Source organism: Cyprinus carpio, chromosome B16 (assembly GCF_018340385.1).
Source record: "Cyprinus carpio isolate SPL01 chromosome B16, ASM1834038v1, whole genome shotgun sequence".
Lineage (NCBI taxonomy): Eukaryota > Metazoa > Chordata > Actinopteri > Cypriniformes > Cyprinidae > Cyprinus > Cyprinus carpio.
Genome location: NC_056612.1, coordinates 20,986,777 through 21,008,547, shown reverse-complemented (window position 1 = coordinate 21,008,547; position 21,771 = coordinate 20,986,777). Strand labels below are relative to the sequence as shown.

The window sequence follows — 21,771 nt, the reverse complement described above, 5'->3', positions numbered from 1 at the left end:
AGACATGTTTGTGACTTTGAGTCACTGTGCGTCAGTGTTCTGAGGGCGCAGTGTTCATTTTTTTTTCTCTGTTCCGTCGTCATTCGTTTTTCTATTCCGAGTTCATTGTGGCCTTTCAACATATTGCAGCAGATGTCCTTTCTCTTGTTGCTTTTTGTGTCTGTGTAGACATAAAAAGCAACAAGAACAGATGAACCCTAGTGTTTCTCATCTGTGATTCTTTTTACTGGCTAAATGCTATAACTGAATCAGTCTTTTGAACAAAATACATCTGCAAGTAATTAGACTTGCTTTTTTCTTTGTGTTTATGGTAAAAGTATTTTGTATTTTTCCCCTTCGATAAACAAGTAGAAGGATGAGAAAAGCAGAAGAAAAGTGAAAACATCTGCTCTCGGAAGTGCAGACTGTCCAATCTGGCCATGTCAGCCTTTCTGTAGACTCTGGTGAAGTAGAGCGTTGATCTGTGGCGTGAAAACTCTTTCTTTCCATCCCATTAATTTCCAAATTCTGCACAAATGTGGTTTTCCTCGGGCAAACGGCAGCTGCATTACTGTTTACTTCACATATGATTCAGTGTGTGTGAATGTACAGGCTCAAATTTAAGGGGCCATGTGTCTTTTCAAAAGTCAACGTTAAAAATAATTTAACAATTTTAACAAATTTAATGATGACAACTGCAGTGTTTCTGAGAAATTGTAGAAAAGTTGTGAATGTGAGTTTGTACAATTTGATGCAACTAAAAGATTGTGTACTGCAAAATAATGGACATCTTTCTAGTTTTTTTCTTATGAGCTGCACACAAAAACAAACATAAAACACATTGATTTATGAACAAATGACTTTTAAAGGGATACTACACCCCAAAATGAAAATTTTGTCATTAAACACTTACCCTCATGTTATTCCAAACCTATAAAAGCTTTGTTCATCTTTGGAACACAATTTAAGACATTCTGGATGAAAACCGGGAGGCTTGAGACAGTCTCATAGACTGACAAGTAAAATACAAGGCCAAGGTCCTGAAAAGTATGAAAAGCATCGTCAGAATAATCCATCTGCCATCAGTGGTTCAACGGCAACGTTATGAAGTGACAAGAATACTTTTTGTACACGAAGAAAACAAAAATAACGACTTTATTTAACAACTCCTCTGTTTCTCCCCACATCACCGTAGCGCCATTTTGGAGAATTTGAACTGTACGTAGGCGGCGTACACTATATTGTGTCAGCCGTGCCACAAGGATACGTTTTCTACATATATTTACGATTTGGTTTAAAAGAAAACAGCGTATCAGTGCAGCGCGACTGACTCAGAAGAGCGTACGCCATCTATATATCGGTTTGTGATTGCACCATACTTGAAGAATTCAGATTAACCAGGTTGGCTAAAACGCACCTTTTTTATAGACAATTTCTTCTGTGTGTGGCTTGCTTCTAAAGGGCTTATTCCCCACTTCACTCTGTCTTGCAAATGTCAATCTGTCCACATTGTCCATACAGATTGTTATAATAGGACTATATATCTTTTCTAATGAGAGAGAACGGGGGAGATTAAACAGGCTGTAATCTCTCTTCGTCTTTCTCTCGCTCTCAGGTCGGGACAGTTTGATGGATGGAGCAGGTCATCTCTCAGGTGCTGACAGTGATAGCCTGTGTCAGCCCTCAGATAGTGACATGGCTCAATTGCTCTCGTTCCCTCCCCTTGTCATTCTCCTGCTCTTTTAGTATTATCATTACTGCACTGAGGACAGATGGGGTGGAGTTACCTTAGAAAGAGGTTTGGATTGCTCTGTATGTCTTTGCTGGCAAGAAATAGTGTCCCACCGGTACCGTCAATGCGTGTAATCATCCATATCCCCCGGTGGAGTCTGCGTGACTTGGCTTCTCACTCACAGCCCTGCTGGGAAAACCAGGTCATACAGCATAAGGTGGTCAAGCTGGTTTTTGGAACATGGTAAATAGTTTTCTTGCTGGTTCAAGATGGTCTACCAGCCTAGCCAGGTCTTCACCAGCTGGTAGTGCAGCTGGTCAACCACCTAAACCAGTTTGAACCAACAAATGACCAGCTAGTAACCAGCTGCTCAGTTCCAAAACACTGATACTACACAAAGCTGGTTATAGCTTCAAATTACATTACCATGATGCTTCAAATTAACAAAACATGTTTTTGCATTGAAAAATGGCAGTGCAATGGGAAAACATGCTAGGTTTTTACGTTTTTTTATTTTTTAAGTTGAACTTGTTTTAACCTAAATGCTGCATTTACGTGTGAAATGATGTAAAAGACACAAGACGCAAGCAGTCAAACTCATCTTGTCACAAGTTTACATAGAAAAACGTAGGAAAAGCAGTGCAACGGAATACAAAATGTGTTCAGTGTGAACAGCATTGCAAACCTTTATTCTTAACATTCCTTTTTTTATTTTATCAAATTTCAAATGGCTTTTATGGGTAGATTTTATTCATTAAGCCATGTCGAGACTTTTAATCTTTAATCAATAAAATAAAATAAAATAAACATTTTAAACTATGATTGTCTTAAAAAAAAAAAAAAAACTTGGAAAAAAATCTAGATATATTTTGATTTAAAAAGTATTTTAAAAAATCATTTCCACAGTCATTTCCACAGCAGTTTTGGCCCTAATAAAGTTTTTAGGGTACTTGGTTAATATGGAGTCTCAGTGAAGAGAATAAAAATATATTTTTTATTTATTTATTTATTTATTTTATCATGCAACATTTTTTTAATTTTATTAAATTGTGTGTATTTGGGAAACATAAAATGTTAGCTTTAACAAGAAAAGGTCTTGGCCATTTTATTTCAAAATAAAAAAATTCCAATACAAAATTTCATATATATAGAACTGTCATGTGATGCATGTACAATACATACAATGTTGAACAATGTTCACAGACAGATCAAAGTAGGGAAGATTTTGTTGTTTGGAAATAAACTCTCTTAAAAATCCATCTATCCACAGAGTTGAAGAAACACCAATATATCATGGCAATGAATTATCATATTAATTAAACATGGCACATACATGATACCAAAAAAAAAATAAAAAAAAATGCATGGCATTTTTTAAGTGAGGTTAAGGATACAAGATCCTTGGGGCTCCATATGGACGAGTGGATGCCTTCAGAGACCCCTCTGTGAAGTGTCTGCACTGAGAGCTAATTGTTGACATTGGGTAATTGTGCCCTGAAGGTCTGTCGTGTTTTATTTAGTTTCATGATGAGCAACCACGGCAGGCCCCTCAGGCTGCACAGGGCAGAATGGAGACAAATAGCAAAAGAGATACAGAGAAAGACAACCCAGGGATAATTCCTTAAACTTTTATTGCTTCGATGGCACCGCGATCAACTCAGCAAGCGTTTAATGTAATTATCTAGTGAGCGTAATGTTAACACGCTCATCGACTTTTTGTTTGTTTGTAAGACATCTGCATGCCAGTGCCATTGACCCCATGACAGAGCTCACTCCTTGCCTAAGTATCCGTCATTCGCTTCTTGATATCCATCCGCCTTGTTTATGTATTCATTTATTCATGCCTGTGTAGTGAGATGTTAGCCACCGTTGGCCTGTAGGTAAAGCTCGTAAATTTCCTGCCATTGATTTGTAGTAGATATGGATTTCCTCTCTCTCTCTCTCTCTCTCTCTCTCTCTCTCTCTCTCTCAAGTGGTGAAGTGAAATAAGCTTTGTTTGGTGGGCTGGCCTTGAGTAAATCTGCCTGTGACATTTTGATAGCTGAGATGTACTGAAAAAAAAGCAAATATCATTAGAGAGGGGGCCGGATTAAAAGCTGTCACTCAAACGCTCCACTATCAAACCAAACGAGAGCATCGCGCTCAGAATGGATGAGCGAAGAGAAGCTCAGTTATCTGCACAGATAACTTGAAGACAAAGAGAAACAGTGAGGGACGGACTCGTGGGCTAGTCAGTCCGAGAGTCTTTCAGTAAACAGCGAGTCGTAAATATTTCAGCCGTCACAGCAAAGTGTCGACAGCTGTTCCCATCTGCATGTTAATGAAGGCAGAGGCGAGGGACCCCGGCTCAATGGGTCCCTTCAGCTCCCACACTCTCTCTCACGCACACACACTCCCACACCCAAACTCTTTCTCTCTCTCGAGGCCCGCTACGGCTCTCTATCACTGGATGGGCATTGTACCCCCAGAGCACCCTCAGTCCCACGTATCTACAAACACACTCGTGCGCTTGTTTCTCTAGAGCAGCCGTGAGGTCAGTAGGCTATAGAGAAAGAGAGACACAAAGAATGGAATGGATCACAGGTGTGGTTGAGTATGAGGTCAAGTCAAGGTGAGTTGAAGATACACAATATTCCTTATTACACACAAAAATCTAAATTTTTAAAAAAAGATTTATGTATTTGAAATGCATGTACAATTTGTATTACACATTCTAACATAAATGTGATGCATATTTGTCAGTAATACTTAAATTAAACAGGTAAGATTTCTGTAATTAAAAAAAAAAAACCTGAATGTTTTTTTTTTTTAAGTTTTATTTATCATCAGTATTTTTTTTTTTTTTTTTTTTTTTTTAACTCATGCATTGTAACTAATTAAACATTGCTTCGTCCACAGCTAGCCTTTTCGGAACTATGTTTGTACATGTTAACTGAATAAATTTAATAGTTTTAATCCATTTAATTGAACAGATCTATGCTATATCTAAGCATTTAAAGTAATGCACTTTGAAAATATGAACATTTAAATTAAATCAAATACATGGAAATAGTTAATAAATAATTTATGCTATGATTGCAGAAATCTTACATGTTTTTTCAACTGGAAGAGGAAATGTCATTTTGACTTTATTTTAGTTACTGAAATGTGGAAAAATAAATAAATATTTGAATCTTCATACAGTGATTCAATGAACCTCCACTTTTAATTTTCCTCCTTGAATGTAGATGGCAGTAAATTCCATCCCATAACATGAATTCTAATTTGTTCTTATATTAAAATTTAATCTAAACGTACATTTTTTTTAAAGGTTGTATAATATAATATAATATAATATAATATAATATAATATAATATAATATAATATAATATAATATAATATAATATAATAGTGTATTTATGATATTAAAATTTTGGGGTAATTTTATTTAGATTAATCTGGTACAAATATTTTTTAAATAATTAAAATAATAATTTTTTTGATTCCAAGAAGTTATCTAAATAATCAACACTTTACACTGAATATTACTTTTAATATTGTACATTACATAAAACAATACAATACAAGTACATTACAAATATATTTATTTATTTGTATTTTTATTTATTTGTTGTGTGTGTGTGTGTTTGTGTGTGTGTATGTGTGTGTGTGTGTGTGTGTGTGTGTGTGTGTGTGTGTGTGTGTGTGTGTGTGTGTGTGTGTGTGTGTGTTGAACTCATATCTAAATACATTGTGGTTTATCAGTGAACAATATTTGTATGTGGACGTCTTCTCCTGTCTTTACTTTTATAATAGGTTGAAGTAAAGGAACCTGGAAAAATATGGAATGATAATACAGTATTTGACAAAAGCATTAACAAAGGCTATTATCTGCAACATTAAAGCCTGATTTTGTGTGACAGCTCCCCCTTTCTCCCTAAAAGAGTGGCATTTAAACGTAGGACATGTTATACAGGATAAACAAAAACAGTCATCCATCTAAGACACAAAAACTGTTCAGATATCTTTTTTGTGTGTCATAGAACCATGATGCAACACTCCTAGTTACGGCTGTCCTTAGGAAACTGACACCCCCTTTTGTCTCCCGCCGCAGATGTCCCCTATAGTCATTGGGTGAGAACTGTCTCAAGCTAACAGAGTGGGATTGTTAGTTCTGTTATGGAGCTGATGAGAGTCATACTGTGTCTGTGTGTATAAGAAAAAGCATGCAATGTTTGGCCTCAATGTCACCCGGAGCATAATGTGAGGTCATTTAGTTTCTCAGCTGCTGAGGTCAAGACCTCAGTCTTGCGACTCCTATGTGCTATCAGAGCTATGTACAATAATACTGACAGAGTTGATGCTTTTAATTTTTAATTAGCTAGAGCATGTCTTTTGGGGCTCTTTCCCAAATGACAACCTCAGCCCTTGCGGTCCTCCTCTGAGTCTAAACATTGTCGCATGAGCTACTGAGTAATAGTCTGCTGTAGAGGAAGGAATGAAAAAAAATGTTGGAAAGGAGGTATGTCAAGCAGAAGTAATTATATACAAAGAAAAAGAAATAAAATGAAAGAAAGGAAGGAAATTAATTTAAAAATAAAAGAAAACTAAGAAAATTGAAAGAAACCATAAAGAAAGAAAGAAAGAAAGAAAGAAAGAAAGAAAGAAAGAAAGAAAGAAAGAAAGAAAGAAAGAAAGGATGAATGGATGGATGGATGGATGGATGGGTAATAAAAGGTAAACTATAGATAAAGAGAAAGATAATGAACTGATGGATATACCAATAGATGGATGGACAGAATGACAAACAAACAAACAAAATATATACATATAGATGAGTGGATAGATACTGTATATACATGTTAAATGAGGATGGATGGATTGATGGATGAATGGATGATAATAGGAAACCTATAGAAAAAGAGATAGAAAATGGATGGATGGATAGATGGATGCATAATGATAGGTAACAAATATAAAGAGAGATAAATAATGGATGTATGATGGGTAACTTACAGATGGATGGATGGATAGATGGATGGATGGATGATGATAGGTAACCTATAGAGAGACAGATAAATATTGGATGGATGGATATAACAATAGATGGATGGACAGATTGGCAAACCCACAGATATACTTAAAGATGAGTGGATAGATATATACATGTTAAATGATGATGGCTATATTATGGATGGATGGCTTAACAAATCTACATATATACAGATGGATGGAAGGATGGATAGATGTCAAATGGTGGATATATCTATAGATGGATGAATGAATGGATTAGCAAAACTATACTGTATGTATATACAGATGGATGGATGGATGGATGGATGGAGGATTGGATGGACCTATAGACAGAGATCAATGGATGAATGAAGGATAAATGGATGGATGGATGGATGGATGGATGGATGGATGGATGGATGGAATGACAGACAGACAGACAAAAAGATAAAGATGGATAGATAAAAAACATGAAAGAAGATGATATCAAACCCTCGAAATGTGGTTCCTGCAAAAGTGGGTTCAGTCTGACAGCATAAGGCCTCAGGGTACAAATCCTTTATCCCTGCTCTTAAAGCCCAAATATGCTGTCTGGCTCATTTGCAGTGGACGTGATATGGCTTGATTGGATTTGATGCTCACTACAATTCCCTTTCATATGTATCTGATTATGTTCAGGCACAAAGCACTCATTATCTGTGGGATTGATTCTGATGGAGAGAAAAGAGGACAGTCTCGACGCCATCTGCAACAGCCCCACTGTGAGATGTGTGAATTATGAGCGATTAGCCATTTCATCTCCCGAACTCTTCCAAACACTCTCTGCACACTAAAATGCACTCATACACACACACACACAGAGGCCAGTGTTTTTCACAGGCACGCTTGATTCATTTTGTCACCCTGCTTCCGGAAATAAAGGACCCCTTTTAAGCTAACTGAGCCCGTGATTGTAAATGTTTGTGATGAACTACCACCGCAATGAATGTGTTTATCATTAATAGCCCATAAAAGTGTTTGTAAAGCCACTTTTGTAATTTTCTTTGTTTGGCACCACTATAATCCGAGTTACAGATGTTGTAAATTCTGCCGGCATGAAACCCAATTAGGGTAGTATTCAGCGGCGTATCCTTTCCAAGCCCCTGCTCGGGTGTTGTGTACGGGAGGAGATAATTGCTTTCTTTCATGTGAGGAGATGATGCCACTGGGTATCTTCTGGACGGATGGACAAAGAGCACCCAGATGTGGAAGCTGGATAAGAGGACAAATTATTTCTTTAATGAACTGTTGGTTCACACATCTAATCAATCGGGGAAGGTAATGAAGGGGCTGAGGCATCAAATCTGCACATGTTAGCCAGAAATGAAAAGAGCTTAAAATAGATTCATTAGAGACACTGGGTTTCATTCACTAAGCCTTCTGCACACAAAAATGATTCTTATGCAAAATTTTCACCAGATTCACAACACACAATTCAGTTTGTTCTTATCCTCATTTTAATTTTGATTAATCTAGATTATTATAAACAAAGAAGTCCACAGTTGTAGCAATAAGCATAATATAAGCCCAGAACACCTCCATAACTTTCCACAGAATTACTCACAATTATGCTTATATGCATATATGCATATCCTTTGGTCTAAAACGTACTTTACACAAGTGAACGAATGCAAATGACCGGTACTGTACTCTAGGAGGCAATAGACTTACTTTTGAACGTTAATAATAGGATAGAAAAATAAAACGGGGGGAAATGAATTGGCAGATATTTGTTCTTTTTTTAAGCATAAACGTTATGTTCAGTTTCTTTTTATGTCTTTATTTTGCATCTTAAGTAAATGTATCCTGATTTAAGAATCTTTATTTCCACTGGAAAACAAGACAAAAATAAAGAGGAAGGTTTTTTTTCTTTCTTTTTTTCAGTGCACATGACATTTATGAATTTAAGACTTCCTGATAAGATTTAAGACATTTTGAGGCCCTTTTGAGTGAATTAAGACTTTTTAAGACTTTTTTAAGAACCCCAGAAACATTTGTGTTAGGCATCTCAATAAAATAAAATGTTGCGTAAAAGTTCATTTATTTCAGTAATTCAACTCAAATTGTGTAGTTTAAGTCTTTGGTTCTATTAACTGTGATGATTTTTGCTCACATTTAACAAAAACCCACTAATTCATTCATCTCAACAAATTAGAATAATTATGGTGACATGCCAATCAGCTAATCAACTCAAAACACCTGCAAATATTTCCTGAGCCTTCAAAATGGTCTCTCAGTTTGGTTCACTAGGGTACACAATCATGGGGAAGACTTCTGATCTGACAGTTGCCCAGAAGACAATCATTGACACCCTTCACAAGGAGGGTAAGCCACAAACATTCATTGCCAAAGAAGCTGGCTGTTCACAGAGTGCTGTATCCAAGCATGTTAACAGAAAGTTGAGTGGAAGGACAAAGTGTTGAAGAAAAAGATGCACAACCAACCGAAAGAACCGCAGCCTTATGAGGACTGTCAAGCAAAATCAATTCAAGAATTTGAGTGAACTTCACAAGGAATGGACTGAGGCTGGGGTCAAGGCATCAAGAGCCACACAGACGTGTCAATGAATTTGTCTACAGTTGTCGTATTCCTCTTGTTAAGCCACTCCAGAACCACAGATTATGTCAGAAGCATCTTACCTGGGCTAAGGAAAAGAAGAACTGGGCTGTTGCCCAGTGGTCCAAAGTCCTCTTTTCAGATGAGAGCAAGTTTTGTATTTCATTTGGAAACCAAGGTCCTAGAGTCTGGAGGAAGGGTGGAGAAGCTCATAGCCCAAGTTGCTTGAAGTCCAGTGTTTTTTGAAAACAAAGTCACTGCATCCGCTTACCAAGAAATTTTGGAGCACTTCATGCTTCCTTCTGCTGACCAGCTTTTTTAAGATGCTGATTTCATTTTCCAGCAGGATTTGGCACCTGCCCACACTGCCAAAAGCACCAAAAGTTGGTTAAATGACCATGGTGTTGGTGTGCTTGACTGGCCAGCAAACTCACCAGGCCTAAACCCCATAGAGAATCTAGAGAGCAAAAAAAAATGCAGATGAGCGAAGGCCACTGTCAAAGAAAACTGGGCTTCCATACCACCTCAGCAGTGCCACAAACTGATCACCTCCATGCCACGCCGAATTGAGGCAGTAATTAAAGCAAAAGGAGCCCCTACCAAGTAATAGAGTACATGTACAGTAAATGAACATACTTTCCAGAAGGCCAACAATTCACTAAAAATGTTTTTTTTTTTTTTTTTTTTTTTTTTGGGGGGGGGGGGGGGGGGGGGGGGTCTTATACATGAGTTTCCCTCTAATACATGAGTTTCACAATTTGAATTGAATTACTGAAATAAATGAACTTTCCCACGACATTCTAATTTATTGAGATGCACCTGTGTGTGTGTGTGTGTGTGTGTGTGTGTGTTTCTCTAAAAAAAAAAATTTTTTTTATCATATATACATTTTGGTTTAACACATTCCATGTTTTTTTTTCATCAGGATGTTTGTTGGCATGTGTGGTTTGAATTGGTTCAGAAATGTTTATTTATACCTTAAAAGCATCCAAAGATATATTGCATAATCTGACAAAAAAAAAAAAAAAACATGTCAGCCTTGGCTTTTATAAAAGATCCCACGGGGCTCATATCATACAATTTAAACTGCAACAATTGTAAAGGACATTTTAAAAAAGCACATTGTGTACTTGGTTCAAGAGAAATACTAAATATTTGATGTCAGCTTCCTAGCCATGGACATGTCCATTTGTTTATATTTTATCTGTCTCCTACAGTCTGTAGCATTGTTGTCTCTGATGTGGCTCTTCAGCTTTATTCATTTCTTTAGACAGTTAGAGTCCTAATTGAAATTAGCACCAGGTAAGGCTAGTCTGTGGCAGAGATGACAGAGAAAACAAACAGCAGGCATGCCAGGGGAAAAAGAGCATGCAGACGCAGCCTGTTAGATCATCACACAAACAGATGTTCAGTTTTCTCTTTTCCCCCTCAACAGTTGTGCTTTAACACTCTCTCCATCCCCTGTCAGTTTGTCCATCTCCTCCTCTTTGTCTCTTTAAATCATGATGTCGACCTTTGATCAACCTCTGAGAGATTTATGTCAATCTGAGTTTTGCATAAGGAAAAAAAAGGTTTGGCTTAGGTCAAGTAGGTTTATAACACCTGGAGAAGCGGTCTTTCAGCATTCACAATCATCTCAATGGTTCATCTGGTGCAGGACTTCTTGGAAGTACGTCATTTGAAATCACTTGAAATCTTGAAACCACAGAAGCTTCTGAGCCAAACACATAAATGCCATGAGACTAATCACTTTGGAGCCACAGGAAATTATGTCATGACAACAATGACTGACTGCTGGCAGTGATACAAACAGTGACAAAGGCAAGAAACTGAAAAAAATATAGTGTGTTTTTAAGGGTGTGAAGATCTCTTTCAATATCCACTCTCCTAATTTTTAATTCAAAGACCATTTTAGCTTCGTTCAGTAAATCTCCCTTGCAAGCTCTGATCTTATAGCTCACAGAAAGCTTGAGACAGAAAAGATAAGTCTGCTCTGCACCTCTTTTAAGAGCAAGAATACTGCTACCTCTGATCTGTTTACCTAGCTTAAAGTTAACCCAGGAAGAACTGAATGTTAAAATTAAAGCGATAGTTCACACAAAAGTCTATTCAACCTCACATAATTTGGAAACCATATGATTCTTTTTTCTTGTATGGAACAAAAAAGGGACATTTTGCAGAATAAGCGGCTCTTTTCCACACAACAAAGACATGATTCAAACAACTCAAAATGTGCTTCTAAAGTTGCTGAGGAACAGCATTTGTTCTAATGCAAATACAAATTTGTTGTATGATTTTAGGTGCCTGTTGTATTATACAATTTTGTCAGAATTGATTCACCCTCAAGGTGTATTACAAATCTGTTTTCCAAATCAAACAACTTTTTTTGTGGAATATTTTATTTTATTTATTTATTTATTTTTATTATTATTATTATTATTTTTTTTTTATATATATATATACAATGAAAGTCAATGGGGTCCAGTGTTGTTAGAACCACATTCGTCAAAATATCTTCTTTAGTGTTTTGCAGAAGAAATAAATTCATACAGGTTTGGGTTGACATGAGGATGGTAAATAATCATTTTTGGGTGAACTATCATTGTAGGAGGACTCAAAAACACTTTTCGAGAACAAAAGCACCTCCACCTGACATTAACTGTTTTCTGATGCAAGATCCCTCCACATCCTGTACTTTGGCTGATAGGAAAAGCAACGGTTTATAAGTTGATGAAAGAAGGCTTGGCATTTAGCACGGTAAACACATTCATCAACAGAGACAGATAATTATCTCTTTAATTCCATGACCGCGTGAGGCCTAGCGCTTGTTGTCACAGACGCTAGAGTGCAAATAGAGGAGAATGAGGTTGGTCTTGAAAGAGGCAGCAGTGCCTGTTGCCTTCTGTTTGCTCAAATAACCTTGTTCACTGGGGTGTCATTGTAGCTCTTTAATTTGAGAGGAAGAAAAAATAAATAAGGGGCGGAGCGTGGAAAGAGACGCAGATGAACGAGAGCACGCATGAGAAACGACAGCCTGTCTTCTCTCCCTTCTCCTTCTCTCTATCTTTCTCATCCACTTGTCCTCTAACTCCTGCATCTTTTTCTCCCCACCCAATGTTTTTATACAAACCACCAGCAATATTTTAGGTACTATTTCCAGGGACATACTATGATTACATGCTGTCCCTGACAGACAGTGAAAAAGATAATGAAACCACAAGTACCAGGGTAAAAGCTTAATTGAACGAAGGTGGTCTTCATCTTCCAAGAGGTTGGTGAAATCATGATTACCCTCAATGGTTTCTTTTCTGTCTAATGAATGTGAAAAACAGGCTCCATCATGGGCCCTGTAATCATGGTGTAATCCTGCTTTGAGAAAAGACCTGTCTCTCTTTTCCTTCTCTCAGAAGTCAGTGCCAGTATGTGAGCCCTGTCTGCTCCAGCATATTCAGAATCCGAGGCTGCTAACAGTATGTAAGAAGCAGTCAGTGTTTCCACAATGCCTTGACAACACGGAACTGATCACAGCACACTTGACACGCACATGTGAGAGTGACATATTAGGAAATGATTTTGACTGAATGCCGATGACTTACAGGGATAGTTCACTCAATCAAAAAAAAAAAAAAAAGAATAATACAATTTTGCGATTTATTCAACCTCATCTTGGTTCAAATCTGTGTGACTATCTTTTTTTAAGATGATATTAAGAAGAAACACTCTGTTGCCCATACACTGAAAGTCAATGGCACCCAGTGTTGTTTTGGAAATCATTGACTTTAATTATATGTGGGGGAAAAATAGTTCAGTTTAATGACCTGTGGGTGAGCAAATTATGTTAATTTAATTTCTGGCTGAACTATCCCTTTAAATCTAATTTAGTCACACTTATCTGTTTTCTCACCTGGCTCTAGCCTACAGCATTATTTTTCATCCAATATGTATTTCATCCATTTTCTAGCTATTCTTTTCTTCCAGAGTGACATAGTGTGTAAAAGCAAGGGCTCAATTAACTGAATAGCAGTTTTCGGTTTGTCACTGCTGCTGATCAATAAACAAGACATGTCTGTAATGAGCTGGCCACTGTGCAACACTCACAAACCCCATCCAGTGCATGCTGGGAGAGCTAAATTTCTTGGGGCAGAAAGAAAGGATGAGCGATCATCCCTGCATCAGTCGAAGCGTTTCTTGAGGTTCAGCCTTGAGAATGTCCCAGTTATTGTCAAGGCTAAGTTAAGACACGGATTAGATGATTACATCCTCCAGCTTCATTATGGATACCACTGGCATGAAAAGCAGTGTTTATTCTGTTTAAAAAACGCCCACACTTTCACTTAAAGACTTATGCTTTAAGCATCCTGAACAGAGCTTATCTGGGACCAAGCAGATATGTGCCATTGTGTGTGTGTGTGTGTGTGTGTGTGTGTGTGTGTGTGTGTGTGTGTGTGTGTGTGTGTGTGTGTGTGTGTGTGTGTAAGGCAATGTTTGAGGTCATGCTGAGATCAATTGGAGCTTTTTTTTATATTATCTGCCTGTAAAAAAACGGAACCACCTGTGCAGTCAGCCGCATCCATGTATTCTGGTCTGCTTTTCACACCAAGCTGTGCTACTAGGACTCCAGGATGCAGTTAAGAGTTGGGTCAGTTTAGTTGCTTTAGTTAATCTTAATTTTTATCTCATATAAGAAATTACTCGTCAAAATATTTGTGTTTTCTGCACCACTTTGCCGCTGTTGAATACATGCAGATTTTAATGTGATGAGATCAAAATAATTTGCAACGTAAAATAATGTCAAGAAAACATATCTTTGTGTTGAGTTCTTGTGTAGTCTAATTAAAAAAAAAAAAACGAATTATTCATGTTAACCAAATCACAAGCAAAAAAGATATTTTAAAGAATTGATAAAAAAATTGAATAATAATAATAATCAAATGTTTTATAGATTGACCAGCTTGAATCAGTCTGACAATTTTTTTTACTGAATGACATTACTGAATCAATCAGAGATGATTTCCCTAAAAGCAACGCAGGTTTCATTGTTACCAACAGAGTTCAATGGAACTTGCAACCATAGTTAGCTAACAATGTTTTTTGGAAATACACCCCAGGATGATTACTGAACAGGAAATTAACATTACTTAAGTGATATATAATGTTTATGAAACAGGATTAAGAAATTTGAATAAATATCAATAATTACTGTGTGTTTATAAGACAATGTGCGTCATTATATGTTTTAATATACACAACGGCAATGTTCTATAGGAAACAATGATTCAAGACAAGAACAATGCATGAAGAAAGTTTTAAGAGAAGAAAAATATCAATAATTAATTCAAATAATCCAGTCATAGTATGGTTGTGATCGCCCTGCTTGAGCTGCGAGAACACAGTTAAATGAACGGATTTGCTAACGGGTATTTTAGCTCACTCAAAATTATTTCAGTCAACTAAAATTATATGCCATTTCAGTCAACGTAAAATGGACTAAAATGAATTAATAAAGCATGACCAAAAACTGACTTAAATGACACTTTCATCGAAAGAAATAGTATGACAAACAAAATATGGTGCAAAAAATAACACTGACTCACACACTCATTCTTGCACATTCACAAAACTGCATTCAGTGCTGTGGTTGAAATACACACACACACACACACACACACACACACACACAAACACATCTATTGGTTTCATTCTTTTTCTAAAGAATGCACACTCTCATAGACACACACATAGATCTCACCCACACACATTCATAACAGCATTATCCAGCATCTTTGTGGAAACTACTAATCTCTAACAATACCCAGCTATATACGCCGATAGCGACTGCTGTATTTATTAACAATACCGAGAGGAAGGAGTTGCTGAACAGATTCATTACACATATTAAAGTAGTAATGATTATTATAAATATCACATCACTTCATGTGAATGAAGTGCCCCATTTTTCTTCATCCATTTCCAGAACCCACCAGTATTTAGAATCTATATGACTCAGTGCACTTTTTTCCCCTGTCTGGGTTTGTCTCATTTCTTAGCACGCTGAATATGAGGAACAAAGCTAATGCCTTTAGATAAGGATGATTAACCTAGAATAAAATCTGCATGGTATATTCTAGTATAGTTTATGGCTCTCAGGGTGAGTCTGGTGCCGGGGCGCTCACTTTGTTAAATGACTAATGGCACATGGAAATTTTGTGATTACATCAGAATAGTCTCCAAGATGTCTGTCTACTGCTCTTGCATGTGACCTCACATATTTCTTATCTTTAAGTGCTGTAAAACTGCATGAGACATTGAATTGTCAGGGAAAAGAATGACAATCAGGCCCGTCTGAGAGATGATCCAGCCGCTTTTAGCCTAATGATTCGCAGAGGACTGAGGCTATTGATCATTTTGGCATGGAGCAAATGCACTGGAAATAATGAATGACAGCAGGTGTTCATATTTTTGTAATTGATCGCCCTATAATTGGACAAATTATTGTGCTCACTGATGAAATACAAGATTGAGGGTGGCGTTTTTGCAGAAAGTGACTGCTTCACAGGGAACAAAGAGTTCTTTTTAAATGTGAAGCACAGGTGCGGCACTTTTGGATCGATATAGCCCAGCGTAGTAATTTCTAAGTACCAAAGTCAGTCATGTCGGTGTCTACACACTTTTGAAGTTATTATGTTCACTCTTATCTGGTCAATGGATAATTGCTGTTGTTTTTTCCATCTGGCTTATGCAGTCTTTTTTTTCTGTCTTCTCTAATCCTGCAGATCTCTCTGAGGGCGTCTGACATCATGGACAGCAAACTGGATCAATGAGCCAGAGTTCCCTCTCATCCTGAGCTGTCAGTTCAGACGGTTCTGCAAACATCTGAGAATATCGGCTGGTAAACAAAACGAGGCTGTTGATCCTACATTAACAAGAAGAGGTTCCCAGTAAGAGATATCTTCAGCCTTGCACTTTTCTGCACACAGTTTACAGCCATGATATCAAAATTCTTACGGAATTGTTCATCGTTGGTCCTGCTTTTCCCTCTTCTCCAACTGCTGCGGCTGGACATGCTCAACGCTGCCCCCTCTGGTCCGGAGTCTGACACCTGCTCCACACTGGTCCAGAGCCGCTTCTTTGGATTCTTTCTCTCGTCCTCGGTATTTCCAAGCATGCCCTGCACCTGGACACTGCAGAACCCCGACCCAAGGCGCTACACCATCTTCATCAAGGTCACAAAACCAACCAGAGACTGCATTCCCCGACAGCACCGGACCTTCCAGTTTGACTCCTTCTTGGAGACGACACGAACCTTCCTCGGGATGGAGAGCTTTGACGAGGTGGTGAAGCTGTGTGATACCTCTACCCACGTTGCCTTCCTGGAAGCCGGGAAACAATTCCTGCAGATCCGAAAAGGGCTGCCCAGAGCGGTCGCCGGGTCTAGGAATGGTGATGGGGAATTTAAGGTGGAGTATCTTGTGGTTGGGAAGCGTAACCCCAGCATGGCTGCCTGTCAAATGCTGTGCCAATGGTTGGAGGACTGCCTGACCTACAGTACCTCCAACCGGCCCTGTGGCATTATGCAGACACCATGCCAATGTTGGGACCAGCCCCCACCAGACAAAGAAACCAGTGGATGCTACCGGGACGGAGTCTTCTTAGAGAACTGCATCCCTGTTGTGAAAGAAGGAACAGCTGACACTGACACTAGCGGTAAGCTGACAGTTTTTGTCTAGTTTTAACTCAGCATGGTTCAATTGTTATTGAATTAAAAAATGTTGTTCTCTGTTCCCACTGTGGGTTTGGTAGCTTGTCTTATTTAGTAGCAAAGCAACAGAACAATCGAAGTTGAAGAAACAAGAGTTCAGAGAGAACTGATGGAGGTTTAAAAAAACAAGGTTTTAGGTTTCAGCTGATGTGTCCTAGCTGGGTGACCTTGACTTCTTGGCGCCATGTGTGATCCGGTGAGGGTTCAGATAGGGATATCGGATCGGCCCGTGGGAGAGTTAATGCGGCAGACATGCTCTGGGAGTGGCACGGGATAGCAGTGGTGATGCACTTGGAGATTGATTATTAGGAAGGGAACGGGGCCGGTTACTGAATTCAGAGCTATGATGTGATCTCTTCTCCAAGAGTGGATGTGGCACAGAAACTCAACCCCGGGGAGAGGCTGCAGCCATTGGACTGGAAGATCACTCACCCCATTGCACTGTGTGACCTTTCTGTGGACTTTCTGTTCCTTCTTCTCTTTTATGCATTACTTTTTTCTGCCTGTTAAAAAACACAAAGGTGTGATGGATCTCCACAACACACAGTGTTCAAAACTATCTGTAAAAGAGCACTAAATGTGTGTAATTAATAATATGTGTGATTGTTATACAGCTGAACCAAGTGATAAGGGGCCATTTTCACAGAACATGTTCTTGCCTCCAAAAACAGCTAAAAATGGAGATTATTATAATAATTTAGCATATTCTGGGTATAATGTACATTTCACTTTCAAATACTTATAGAACATGTAAGAAAAAATGGAAATATTATAGAATATATAGAAGGAACCTTCTAACTAGAAATTAGTTCTAATTATTTAGTTGCCCTGTCAACATTTCCAACTGGCCTCACAACAGATTTCTAAAGGATCATATGACACTGAAGCATGAAGTAATGGCTCCAGAAAATTCAGTTTTGCCATCACATGAATAAATGACATTTTAAAATACATTTTATTAGAAAAGACTTATATTTAAACTGTAACAATGTTTAACAATATTACTATTTTTACTGTGTTCTTTATAAAGTGAATGCAGCCTAGATGAGCATAAGAGACTTGTTTTAAAAAAAACATTAAATAAACCTTATGGGCCCAAAACATTTGAATGTTAGTGTATATATTTGCTAGAAATACTTTATATATTTATCATAAAATGAAGTGTTCAAATTATGCAGTTATAATGTAACTCCATAATTTCATAAATCATACTTTTGAAAATTATGGCTTCTTATGGAAAGCATTACTGGTTGGTTTCTAGTTTTCAACAAAACATTGTAAATGATGCTTCCAAATCACAAATTATGTTCGCAAATTCAACAAAACATCATCTATGTTAACCAGCTACTGTATATAACATATGTTGTGGATGACTCAGCACTATTTACATTGTAGACAATGTAGAATACATAAAAGAAAACCAATTGTTTAAGTTTGCAAGGCATAAAAATGAGCACAATCAATTCATATAAAATGTTCACCAGCCAGTGGCCCATCCTTAATGCCGATGCATCACAAAAGTCAAAGACACCCATCTAATGTAAGCATATACAGCAAGAACTTATATGTGAACGGCCCCTTAGACAAGCAAGGCAGATAGAATAGATGTACGGAGGGCGTGATAAAGAGAGAACATCTCATGAATTGATCGCGAGCTTGGGAGGCGAGCCAGGAATGCCCATGGCCCATTGGATGGAGCCAGAGCAGAAAGGCAAATGAAAGATGACTTTTGAAAGACAGGCTGTGCATCATTACAATGCTACTCTACAAGACCTATCGCTCCGTGGATATCCCTAGCTCAGTCTTAATGGCACTCTGTCCATTTTATTTGTGGCCAATTTGGAGATGTGCCTCCTCCCACATCCCCCGTAGGTGGAAATAGCCCACCTCCCTCTGATTCCTAAAAGAGAAATTGGAGAGTTAAATAGAGGGACATGGTGAGTGTGCATTCCATCTTAAAATGCTAAAGGCGTGTCTATTGTGTGAATGTGACACATTGCTCAGAGGCAAGGCATCATGGGAGATGAGTAGATTCATCTCTCGCAGCTCAGAGCAGTGACAGATAACGGGCTGGATTTGAGAGACAGGATGGAAGGGGAGTCGAGTGAGAAAAAGCAGGGGAGAGAATTTCAGGTGTGAGGTGATGACAGCAGAAAATACTGTCCTCATGACTTGCACTTTTTCGTTATTCGGGACGATGTGTCTCAGAGAGCTTTGGTTAAACTAGATGAAAGCACATACTTTTTATTTCTCAGCGAGGCGCTTTGAATTGAGAGTGGAGCCGATAATAGCTTGGCTGTGATGTTGCTAAATGATGAAATTTAAATTGAATGCCCCCATAGTCCTCAGTTCTTCATCTTTAGGCGCAATAACGAGATTTAACTTATCACTGTTTTGTTGTAGTCATGTCTCTTTTCTGTTTCTCACACACACACAGTCTCACACGCTAGTGTGCTGATTCATTGTGGATGGCTGAAACCGGTTGTGCAGGCAGCACTCTATCACTGTGTGTGGGGGTGTGTGTGTTATGAGCATGTTTGGCCACCAGAGGCACACACGTTTTTTAGCGTAAAGCTTATAAAATTGCTCCCACTGCTCTGGGAAGGATGAGCACAGCGCTTATCTCTGCTGGACGGATGGTCTGTGTCTGTATCTTTTTCTCTCTCTAGCTCTCTTTCTCCTACCGTTGCCAGTGCTAGCTCATGGCCCTTCCATGGCTCTCGAGAGCTCATAAAATATTCATGTTTTAATTAAGCAGTTTTACTGCCTATATGCTTGATAATAAAAAAATGCCCCAAGTTGGGTGTGCATTAGGGTGTGTATATGTGTTTTAAGAACGTATGTTAGCCGTGAGACTGTACTAGTCCGTTGTAAACATACACAGGGGATGGGGGGGGCTAAACTTTACAGACGTCTGTCTTGCTTTAGGGGTGCATCGCTATTTCATGCACACTTTCAATGAGGGATTTTTGAGGGTGTTTGTTCCAAGAGGGTGTACATTGTTGTTCAAGAGGATATCAGTTTTTCAGTGTTTACTTTGCTGTTTCAGTTTTATCATCTCTATTTACAATTCATGTTAAATAGATCATGCTGTCTTAATAGCTCTAGATCTGTAGGAACCCCCAGAGAGGTGTTTTGTGGAAATTAAAAAAAAAAAAATACTGTATTATAATAATGAGAATAAGCATTAAGAATAATGGAAATGAAAAAAGTTAAATGTCCAAGCACGTTACTGTAATAGAAATTTATTAATTATCAAAGAAAACAATAAGGACATAAAAAAAAAAAAATTAATGACTGAATCACACAACTGCACTGAATAGGGACGAGGCTTTCAAACATTAAAAATAATGTAAAAGTATCATAAAAGATGTTTATATGACTCGCGTTCTAAATTTCAACCATAGACAGCCCGAAAACTTTGGCGTGCTTATGAGATAATATTTCCGCTCTTTTGAGACCAATGTTTACAATGATTTACTGAACTTCATCCGGTTCACAACTCCGGTCTTAATAACGAATCGTGTTTTGAGTTCTATCCAACACAGACTTCAGACATTATACATTTCTGTTCGATGAAAGAACGAAAGCCACGGGTCTGGAATAATGTGAGAATGAGTAAATTACCTATTTTTCTTTATACAAAATATAGTATTTATTAAACCTTTTGTTGTTGTTGTTTGATATTGTGACTTACATGTCTAGGTGAGCTGACGTGTATGAGCATCACGCAGGGCGACCATTCCCCGCTCAAGCCGAATGATTCAGCCTAAACTTGTATGTCTGGAACTGCATAGAATTTGAGTGAGACTTGTTTGGTAAAATTTGGTTATTGTAACTCAACTGCTGTAACCGTTAGATGAGGATTGACTGGCTATTAATGTGTTACGGGCTAATTTCGTTCTCGTTTTGAACACTTTTTGTCTGGAAATCCCCACGCTACAATTGCACAAATGATTGGCCCCGCCCACTTCGATGTCCAATCCTCGAAAATGATTGGTTGTGCGCTTCAAAGCGAAGCAACATGTATGTAGCATGGATTGGATAGCAGCAAGCTTGTTTGTTCACTCGGTCTGAGTGTTCGGCATTTGTAAAATTGAACAGCACTGACTGAACTTGAACTTGTTGGAAGCAGTGAGCGATTTGCTGCTTCTTTAAATTCCCCCTCAAGCCCCGTTCAGCGACAGAGTGACATAATCCCATTCATTTTCAATGGAGAGCTGGCGACTTCCAGTGACAGGAGCGACAGTTACCATTGGCGAAGGAATGTGGGCGAGTCAAGCGATGTGAGTCAAGCGACAAAAGTTCAGAATTCTTCAACTTTATGCAAATAAGCAGCAAATTTCACGAGAGACAACCAATGGGAGTGAAGTCACGTTATTCATCTGCTGTAGTGGAGTGTTACGGGGTAACTACGCAACCAGTAGTGGGAACGCCCAGTAGCAACCTCAATAATTGCCAGCCACAAGCGACAAGCAGCGAAAAAGTCGCTGGCGGTGTGAACGGGGCTTCAGAATTCTTATTACAAAGCTCCTTTGGAAGTCAGACACCCAATCTATTTTAAAGGGGTGGTTCACTGTTTTTTTCTAGGCTTGATTGTGTTATAGGGTGCAGTCTAACATGTATTAATGCTTTGTTTTAATTTTTTTTTTCACATAATTTACCTGTAATCCACACCAATCTGTCCCTTCTTTGAGAAATATGCTGATCATT

At 38.2% G+C, this 21,771-nt stretch overlaps 1 protein-coding gene across 13 annotated transcripts in view; it reads left to right on the top strand.

The window, feature by feature from the left end:
• The window catches only part of LOC109105974 (adhesion G protein-coupled receptor B1-like), an 87,155-nt gene that overhangs the window by 9,073 nt on the left and 56,311 nt on the right, over positions 1–21,771 (top strand). For 12 of the 13 annotated variants that reach the window (XM_042741457.1, XM_042741463.1, XM_042741459.1 and 9 more), the window contains exon 2: positions 16,073–17,003. In XM_042741457.1, coding sequence (XP_042597391.1) covers positions 16,286–17,003 — 718 coding nt within the window. In that variant the 5' untranslated portion in view covers positions 16,073–16,285. Of the gene's footprint in view, positions 1–3,773; positions 4,323–16,072; positions 17,004–21,771 lie in introns of those variants that run through there. The other variant, XM_042741454.1, reaches the window with a different exon arrangement.